Source organism: Aegilops tauschii, chromosome 5 (assembly GCF_002575655.3).
Source record: "Aegilops tauschii subsp. strangulata cultivar AL8/78 chromosome 5, Aet v6.0, whole genome shotgun sequence".
In the NCBI taxonomy this organism is placed as follows: Eukaryota; Viridiplantae; Streptophyta; class Magnoliopsida; order Poales; family Poaceae; genus Aegilops; species Aegilops tauschii.
In genome coordinates, this window is record NC_053039.3 from 556662116 (window position 1) to 556672171 (window position 10056).

At 47.4% G+C, this 10056-nt stretch overlaps 1 protein-coding gene across 1 annotated transcript; it reads left to right on the forward strand.

Annotated features, from left to right (window-relative positions):
- Window positions 1–6714: 6714 nt before the first annotated feature.
- Window positions 6715–9908, forward strand: LOC109734025 (electron transfer flavoprotein subunit alpha, mitochondrial). The gene is made up of 8 exons (XM_020293237.4): window positions 6715–6901; window positions 7584–7766; window positions 7959–8170; window positions 8336–8496; window positions 8851–9009; window positions 9128–9180; window positions 9340–9480; window positions 9581–9908. Exons 1-8 carry the CDS (start codon window positions 6818–6820, stop codon window positions 9656–9658), a joined length of 1071 nt encoding a protein of 356 aa, XP_020148826.1. The 5' UTR covers window positions 6715–6817; the 3' UTR covers window positions 9659–9908.
- Window positions 9909–10056: the final 148 nt, after the last annotated feature.

Below are 10056 nucleotides of genomic sequence, written 5' to 3' on the forward strand. Positions count from 1 at the left end.
ATGTATTTGTGATGTTTGGACAACTACAATTGAATTTATTTGATGGCTGGACAGATTGTATCATTTACTCTATTTGAACCATGTTTTTGAAATGCTATAATCCATGTTTTCTCAATCTTTTGTTGGCTGGACAGAAGTGGAGAGTGTTGAAGTCACCGCTGCAAGTGGGAGCTCCGCGAGAGCTGGCATCATTGTATGGACCAATTCCATGACGAAAACCATGCTTGGTTTTTTGGCTGGTCTTGTTGCTGATGGGAAGAGAACTTCAAGTGGATTCAGGGATGTGCATCATAGACAATGTGCTGCTGTTTTGAACGAGCAATTCAAGCTTTCTGTCACTGGAGATCAAGTCAAAAACCATCTCAAGAAGTGGAGGAAGATATGGGGAAGGGTAGCCAACTTGAAGAATTTAAGTGGAGCTCTATGGGATGAAGACACTTGCACAATTAGGCTCAGCGAGGAGCACTATGCAGGGCATTGTATGGTATGCTTCTCACCCCACAAATCTGATGCCATTTATGTTTGCATTATGCTAATCAATTTGCACAATGTTTGTAGACCCACAAAGCTGATGCCCCCTTCTTGAATACACCAATTGAACACTATCATGCCATGGCTTCCATTTATGGGACAATGGGGGCCAAGGGGCAGAATGCTAGGTCTGGCAATGATCTTCTTTCTATTGATCTCGAAGACGAGGAGAATGGTGAGGTGAACATGTCACCAAATGTTGGTGAGTCTTCTGACCCCAAAGCACCACCCAAAAAGAAGGCTAAGATAAAGCACGTTGTTGAGGATCCACTAGTTATCACTCTCAAAGATGGGTTCAAACTTGTGGCTGAAGCGCTTGTGAAGTCTAGTGGAGATGATGATGACATACCCGATGACCTTTGGGATGTATTATCCACATTGCCAGATTTTGAAGAAGAGCACCTAGCCCACTACTATGCTCATCTTGTGGACAACCCCAAGACTGCAAGAGCCTTCATGAAACTTACCCAAATCAACAAGTCCATTTGGGTGAGTAGGTATGTCAAGAAGAACTTCTAAATTCGATATGGTTGTATGGTTGCCAAGTATGTGAACTTGACATGTATGGCTGTAGTGCACTTTGATTGCTTTTGGACATTTGGTATGTGAACTTGACATGTGTGGCTGTCAAGTATGTGAACTTGACATGCATGGCTCTATTGCATTCTGATTGCTTTTGGGAAACCTGTGTTTTATGTGTTGTTGAAACCTGTGCTATATGTGCTGTCATTTATATGTTAAGATTGTCAATATATATTGTCATGTTGTCTTTCTTGAAAATACAAATGAAATGCTGCCGAAATTTTGAATTTATATCATTCCATTTTTTATTCCGTTCTTCCAACCAAACAGCGGAATGGAACCAACCCGTTCCGCTCTTTTGCTCCTACCAAACACAGGAATGGAACGGACCCATTCCTCTGGAATGGAACCATTCCATTCCATGACAGTTGGTTCCCCAACCAAACACACCCTTACTTATCGCCCCTGCCATGTTATCTACAGTGGGAAATATCAGTGTTGTAGCGGGTCCCTACGTAGCACATGAACTACATCCACACCCCGAAGATGGCATGCAACATGGGCAAATCCCTTTTGTTTTCAACTACTCCGTAACCTCACTTTTTACAGATCAAAGGGAGTAGCTCGCGAGCAAGAGGTGCATATATAGCGCCTGAAGCCACCGTAACCTCACTCATCGTCAACTAACGACCTAACTAATCCCTTGTAGGTAAAACATTTTTTGTGGTTTTTTTTCAGAAAAAACTTCTAATCTATTCATCTTCAACCATGGTAGTACAACGAACACTAGAAATAATAAATATTACATTCAGATCCGTAGACCACCTAGCGACGACTACAAGCATTGAAGCGAGCCGAAGGCGTACCGCTGTCATCGCCCCTCCCTCGCCGGAGCCAGGCAAACGTTGTTGTAGTAGACAGTCGAAAAGTCGTCATGCTAAGACCTCATAGAACCAACGCACCAGAACATCAACCGCCGCAGATGAAGAGTGTAGATCAAAAGAATCCAACTTGAAGACACACGAACGAAGACGAACGACAAACAGATCCGAGCAAATCCACCAAACACAGATCCGCCGGAGACACACCTCCACACGCCCACGGCCCACCGGTGATGCTAGACGCATCACCGGAACGCGGGCTATGTAAGATCATGTGGAAATCCGCCATGTAGTAAGCTTGGCTGTATCACTAAAACCCCTATTAGTTAGGGCATCTCCAACGCTGACTAAAACAAACAAGCTAGCTATCCATTCACGGACGCATACAGACGGGTCCGCGGACAGTGATATATGAGCCGGCCATCCAACCATATGTCCGCATACATTCCAAACCGGATTTAAACAAAGTAGACAAATTACATTGATTTTTATCTAAGTCAGAGCACATCCATCACATTTTTGACATATTTCATTAAACAAAAGCAACCGGACATAAATGTCGTCTAAATCTACGGCGGCAGCGCCTTCCAAGACCTTTTTTCCGACGTGACCATGTCAGGCGCCCGTGTCCATGTCCGGCAAAGACGAGACCCGCGAAGTGAAGGTGTGGTTCCCGTCGAGGAAGGGTAGAACACGGGACACGGACCGGCCCACTTGGGACTCGAAGCCCTGTCGCCTAGAATGCCCTACTCCTCCTCATTAGCGTTTGTGACCTGTCCGTCACAGTGGACGTGAGGTCGATGATTGAGGTAGACGGGTCGGCCTCGTCCTCATACCGGCGCCAACTAAGCACAGTTGGAGGCGTGAACAACGCACAACTGTCGGCGTTCTCGTCTGCGATTGCTTGTGCTGCCTCCAAGTCCGATTGTGTGCGAGCATGCGCGGCCTCGTACAGCGCCCGCTGCTCAGCGACAAAGTTGGGGTTCTCCGTGGTCATGGCTGCCACAGCCTCCTTGCTAGCGAGCTCGCCATAGATTTGGCCCTCCGCTAGCCAATGCTACTCGAGGAGGGTGAGGTTGTACCGCTGCTCCTCCTACGCCTACCAGAACATCAACACCGGTAGAGCCGGCTGCACCTCCGCCATGGTGGCATGGAAGTGTGCCTGCATCTGCTCCATGGTCAAGCGGGCATGGAACGGGGCGGCCAGGGGTGCTTTCTCATCATAGGAGGCCATCTCCATCACAGAGTCGTCATCTAAGACCTCTCGGGAGCTAGCCGGTAGGCCGGCCTCTATCCACCTCGCACGGCAGCCCTGCTCCATCAAGAGGCCCTTCCACAACGCGCTAGAGCTCGCGGTCATGGCTTAGGTGGTGCACAGAGGAGGATGTGAAGCAGGACGTAGTGTGGTGCGGTTTGTACTGAGTGTGACCTCATTTAAATAGCGGATGCCGGCCAGGCCAAGTGGCGGGGTGTCTCAATGTGGGCACCGGAGTTGGTTTCACGGCTGTCGTGCATGTTTAATGGCGGCGGGCGAACGGACGGGCAACCCATTTGAAAGCGGTAGATATCCTTATCATCCCGTCCAATCACGTCCTCTATCGCTGAACAACCGCGAATACCGGGATGCGATGCAGGCAGCGCTCTCGGCCGGCACGCTGCTTCAATGCCGACACTAGAGTCGCGTCCGCTCTGGGTCGACTTGAATGCGGTGGTGGTGCTCTGAAGCATCATGAATGCATGACAACCGTTTCACGCGGGAGAGGGTTTTGGGTGGGTTCGGGATGCCGGATGTGTGTGTGTGTGTGGCAGCGGTCCGGCGCCCACAAAGCCCCATTATCTCCGGTTTGTGGAAAAATGGATGTCCGGACCGGACCGCAGACCGATGGGATACCGCGTTGGATGGCAAAATGGGTCCAAACGGATGCGGGTAGTTTGTGGGTTCATGACGTCTGACATCGTGCCGGATTGGCTCCTCGCGGATCCCACGCTCGTGGAGGCCTGCTACTTGTGAGTTGCGTTGAGTTTTTCCCCGAAGAGGAAGGGAAAAGCAATATAGTAGCGGATAGTATTTCCCTCAGTAGAGAACCAAGGTTATCGAACCAATAGTAGTTTCATGCAAACAACCGTCGGTAGTACCTACACACACAAGCGCAAATACTTGCACCCAACGCGGCCAAGAAGGTTGTCAATCCGCTTGTACTCGTTAATTGCAAGATCAAACCTGATAGTTGTTGATAGATAAATTGCAAAGTAAATACATTGCAGCAAAGAAAATAGGGTTTTAGCGATATGATTAGAGTGGACCTAGGGGTATAGCTTTCACTAGAGGCATCTCTCTCATAAGCATAAAAATATGGTGGGTAGACAAATTACTGTTGGGCAATTGATAGAAAAGCACATAGTTATGACATTTCATGGCATGATCATGTATATAGGCATTACGTCTGTGACAACTAGACCGACTCCTGCATGCATCTACTGCTATTACTCCACTTCGATAGCGCTTCTATGCTTGCCTCTATAGGTATTAAGTTCATATCAAACAGAGTAACACATGAAGTATGATGACATAATGTAGACAGAATAAAATCAAGCAATATGATTAAACCCCATCGTTTTAGTCTTAGTAGCAACAATACAAATACCTACCTCGCTACTCCTCCTGTCACAGTGTGAGGACACAACAAGATTGAACCTACTACTATGCATCACTCCCACTGAGGATCTAATCATCAACTTGGTCAAAGAAAACTCATATATCAGATAGCATTACATAGTTATAACAATCACACAAACAAAAGTTCAGAATGTAACTCAGTTACTTTCAATGAATAATCTGATCATAAACCCACAATTCATCGGATTCCAACAAACACACTACACAAAAGAATTACATCGAATAAAACTCCAAAGAGAACATTGTATTGAAGATCAAAAAGAGAAAGAGAGAGCCATCTAGCTACTGCTATGGACCTGTAGGTCCCGTGGGAACTACTCACACATCATCAGAAGGGCAGCAAGGTTGATGTAGAAGCCCTTCATGATCGATTCCCCCTCTGACAGAGTACCGAAAAAGGCCTCCAAATGGGATCGCGGAAGAACAGAGGCTTGCAGCGGCGGAAGAATTGTTTCGGGTCTCGCTCTGGGGTTTTGGAATAATTAGGAATTTATAGCGCTGGAATTAGGTCAGAAGGGGCCACGAGGGGCCCACAAGACATCAGGGCATGCCTACCCTCCCCCCCCCCCCAAGGGTGCACCTTGTTGCCTTGTCGTCTCCTTCTAGGTCTTCTTGTCCTCCCCGAAGCTTCTAGGGTCCCTCTGGTCCAGAAAAAAAATCGTCAAAAACTTCCGTAGCGTCTGGACTCCGTTTGGTAAGGATTTTCTATAAAACCAAAAACAGGAAAAAAAACAACAACTGGCACTGGGCACTAAGTTAATAGATTAATTCCCAAAAATGATATAAAATTGCATATAAATTACGTAATACTGATAATATAATAGCATAAAACAATCAAAAATTATAGATACGTGGGAGACGTATCAAGGCCTGGCCCCTCAATAGGTCCAGGACCACCGCGGAGTCCATCTTCTTTAGCTTCCCACCTTGAAAATCCCACAGAGGCGAATAGCCGTAGCATTAGAGCAACTCTAGCAGAGTTTTCATATGGTTCGGATCGCCATAATAAGCGGCAATATGGCGATTTTGGGCCAAAACACACTCTAGCCATGTGGCAAGTAGTTTAACTGATTACTGCAATTTAACTAATTATTATTGTGTGTTGTGAATGTAAGTCGCATTGCGACCAAGTTTTCACCCCCATTTAGGAACGAAGCCGATGATTCTATTCCAGTTCAATGTGCTCCAAACGTGATATGGAGGTTGCCCGGATAGCAGAGTTGCTCTTAGTTTGATACCATTCCTACAACTCTAAACATTGATTTGGTTTCCGCGATGATGAACCCAACCAATAGCAGGTAAGTGATGGTCACATCAATTGTTTTGTGAGCACTTCTACCGTCAATGCGGAATAACAAGAATGTGCTTATTTGTGTCAAGCAGTCGCCCTATCAAGTGTGGATCACTCGTGCATTGGTGTAAAACGAGTCGTATAGAAGGGAGAGCTCCGCCTCTATCAAGTTTACACAAAGGTGTAACCAAAAGTTAGTGTCACATTTATACCGCAGAGGTGAACTCACTACTCTGAAATAATTGTAAGCATGACGTGGAACCAAAAGTTATAGATTAACATTGGACAATGCACCCTCTCAAAAATTGAACATGTAATGACAATCGAGTAGAATCACCTCCTCTCTATCTATCTTAGTCTGTTCTTCAATGTCATCCTGTTTTTAAGTATTGTGGGGGTGTTAGAACAAATGACAAGTGTCATTGTTGCCTTTTTGGGGAGCCCTCACCCTCTCATCGTACTTGGCGAAACCCACTATTGAACATAACTATCGTGGCTAAGACCAAGGTCCAGATACCGAGTATGGTGTAGCGGCAGATGGCATAGCCGGCTCCTGATGCCCGCACTAGGAGAGCCGTCGGAACATCACATGATTGACTCAAGGTGTTTGGTTGGGCTTATTTTCGGCTTTTGCACCGGAGCTTGTAAGCCAAAAGAAAACAATCATTCATGGGCATATATAGTTGTTTTTTCTAGAGTTTATTCTCTTGACTTTTTGGTTGAGGGAGTTTATCTTGTTGAATTCATGAGCTCACTCCCCTAGAGTTTATCTTAGTACTTGTAGGCTGACGTGGCGGTAAAATCTCGACCGCGGTGCACACGTGCGCGAATTGGTTAGTCCGTTGCTTGACGTCTCTCTGCTCTTCTTCACTGCATTGCGTTTCTCAGAGCGAGAGAGGGAGGCAGAGTAGGCTCATGGCGGCGGCGTTGGTGGCGGGAGCGCTCCGGCGGGGAAGAGCGGGCGCCGGCGGCGCGGCCGGGAGGACGCTGCGTAGGCTCGTGAGTCCCCTTACCCCTTCCCCCTCCCGCTTCTCCCCTCCCTACGCGCGCGTTCGATCCGATCCGGTTCCGAGGTGGAGCCTCGTCCCCGTCCGATGTAGAGCCGGCGACCGGGGCGATGACGGAAGCACAGGTGGTTGTGGTGGCCAGCCGGACCATCCCGGCGACCGCGGCGAGGGGAGGAGGGGCGAACCAACATTGCCTCTCTGTCTGTCTGTCTGTCTGTCTTGGTGTGCTCGCTCTCTTGAGCGGCTTCATCCCTGCCTGCTATCTGTCTACTCCGCTCCAGGGTAGCGTGTGAATGCTAAATAAAAGAAGAAGAATTTGCGTCTTGATCTTGTAAAGATTTTCATCATAAGCGAGTGGAATCAGCAGGGTTCAGTGGCGGTGTCACACGCCTTGGCCCTGAGATTGGATTCAGCCTATTGCCTCACTTGTCCTAGGTTCAGTATCCATCCTGTACATACCTGCTATGGCCTCTCCTAGTGCTGCGATCTATGTCTGTATCACATGGGTGGAAGCTGGTATTTTTTAACCCACCTTATGCCATTAGTTCTGCTGAATTATAATTGAATTTCCAAAAAAAAGTTAGTTTGCCCTGAGTCTCCTGGAATCCTGGATCCATCCGCCGCCACAGTCCTCGACCCTCGCAGCTTGACTCTGCTCTTCTCCTGCTTGCTAGGTGAGCACTCTGGTCGTGGCGGAGCACGAAGGCGGGCTTGTGAAGCCCTCATCTCTCAGCGCACTTGTGGCTGCCGAGGCCATCGCCAAAGAGAACAAGGTGTCTCTTCTCCTCGGCGGATCCGGACCGGCGCTGCACAAGGCTGCCGAGCATGCTGCGGCTAGCCATCCGTTGGTCAATGAGGTATTGTTACTTACTGGCTACCTCTTGTTCCCCAACATAATAATAGTCTTTGGGCACTAGTCAGCTAGTATATGTGTTTGCATAATTGCTTTTCTTTTTCTTTTGCCATGCTCTGCATTTCAGTTCAGAGAGGGTGAAGAGAAGTTAGCAAGGCAGGAAACAGATCTTCATTTGCTTTCCCTTGCATTGCAGGTTCTTGTTGCGGACTCAGACGTGTTTGCGCATCCTTTAGCCGAGCCTTGGGCCGAGCTGCTCCGCTCCGTGCAGCAGAAAGGCGGATACTCTCATGTTATAGCCTCTTCGACATCGTTCGGGAAGAATTTGCTTCCACGCGCTGCGGCTCTTCTAGATGTCTCCCCTGTCACGGACGTCACTGCAATCTCTGAGCCCCGGGTCTTTGTGAGGTGCGATAGTCCACTCTACTGTTTCGTATTGTTACATGAACAATACAAGATGGACAGCAACCTTTTCTTTTATTCGTAGGGTAGTCAACATATGGCTTGATGTTTTAGCATAGCCAACTCGATGATATATATCATATTTTGACTAATACATACTCTTTTCTTAAGGCCAATCTATGCTGGAAATGCACTCTGCACTGTACGATATACTGGGGAGTCTCCTTGTATGATGAGTATTAGATCAACATCATTTTCTCCAGCTACCGAGTCTATGTCAGAAACTAAAGTTGCGCCTATAACCCAGGTTGATCTCTCTTTCCTCAGTGAAGGTTTGTATAGTTTCCTCACCATATTCTTTTATTATCAACACCCCTTATAGAGTTGTTATTGTTAATTCTGCATTACCTTTCTTGGACCTTGGATCTATTAAGACAATATTCTGACTTCTGCAATGAAAAGTTCAAGGTCTGATTTGAGTATTACTAGATTTCCATTTCCAAACACTTATTATGGTTTACGGTCCATAGTTCAGTCTTGAGCAGGCGCTCATGCTTGGGTGTGTGGGTGGTAGTGTCACTGGTGTGTGCGTGCATCTGCGGGTTGTATTTAGTGGTACAAAACATGCTTTTACGGATCTATAAATCATGCCACGTATTTGTTGAACTCTTTCCTTCGGTGTGCAGCAAGCTCAAGGAAATCTTCATGGGTGAATCTTACATCCCAAGATACAGAACGGCCAGATCTTGCAAATGCACGCGTGGTAGTCACTGGAGGCAGAGGTTTGAAGAGCGCCGAGAATTTCAAATTGTTGGAGCAGCTGGCAGAGAAACTTGGCGCAGCAGGTTTGCGCTTTTACTTGATTGTCCATTGAACCTAGGTGGCACTGAACCTGTGAAGGCCAGGCCTCGTGTAAAATCCATTCCTGTGCACACGGTTTTACGCATTTTCCCCCTTGTGTAGTGGGTGCGACCAGAGCTGCCGTAGATGCAGGATATGTGCCAAATGAACTACAAGTAAGCTCCTCAAGTCTGTCTATCAGAGTGGCATAATCAAATACTAGCAACTAAATGATTCATGTTCTGATCTTGTCCCTAGCTTATGTACTCGGCATACAATCCCTTCGAGTTGGTTACCGTCTGATGTGTCATCACAATGCCCTGATTTCTCCTCAGGTGGGGCAGACCGGGAAGATTGTTGCGCCTGAGCTCTACATTGCTTTCGGAGTGTCAGGGGCGATACAACACTTGGCGGGGATGAGAGATTCCAAGTACATTGTGGCGGTCAACAAAGACGCGGACGCCCCAATATTTCAGGTTCAGCTCCGCTTCCCCCGCAGACTGAGCTTGAAGCATCGAACCCCAAATATCGACCGCTGTTATTGATCCTGCCCTGGTTTTTGTTTCTGCTGCCCAGGTCGCGGATTACGGGATCGTTGGCGATCTGTTCCAGGTCCTCGAGGAGCTCCTGGAGAAGATCCCAGACAAGAAATAAGTGTCGGGAGCGTGTGGCAATCATCCGTCATGTTCCTCGTCAATGCGTGGAAGGGGGTTTCGTCGAAATGTGTCATTGTTGTATGGTTGGCCGGTTAATAAGCACCTTGCTGGATAGCGGTGTGCAAGCAGCATAACTGGAGGAATGTGTTCACAGTTGACATTTTCGAAAACTCATCTCCCCAGTTTTGTACATATATGCACCAGAATATAGAGCGCATGGGAATAATAATGAAGTCGTGGTTAATCCAGCTATTGGTACAACATTTGACTCACTACAAGAGGCTTGTTACTTGTACAAATTTTATTCATGCAGGAGATTGTGGGTGCAAGGCTATTATGATATGATAGGCTGCTAAGAGCTGACGACAATGGCTGGTAGTACATACTTCCTCCGTC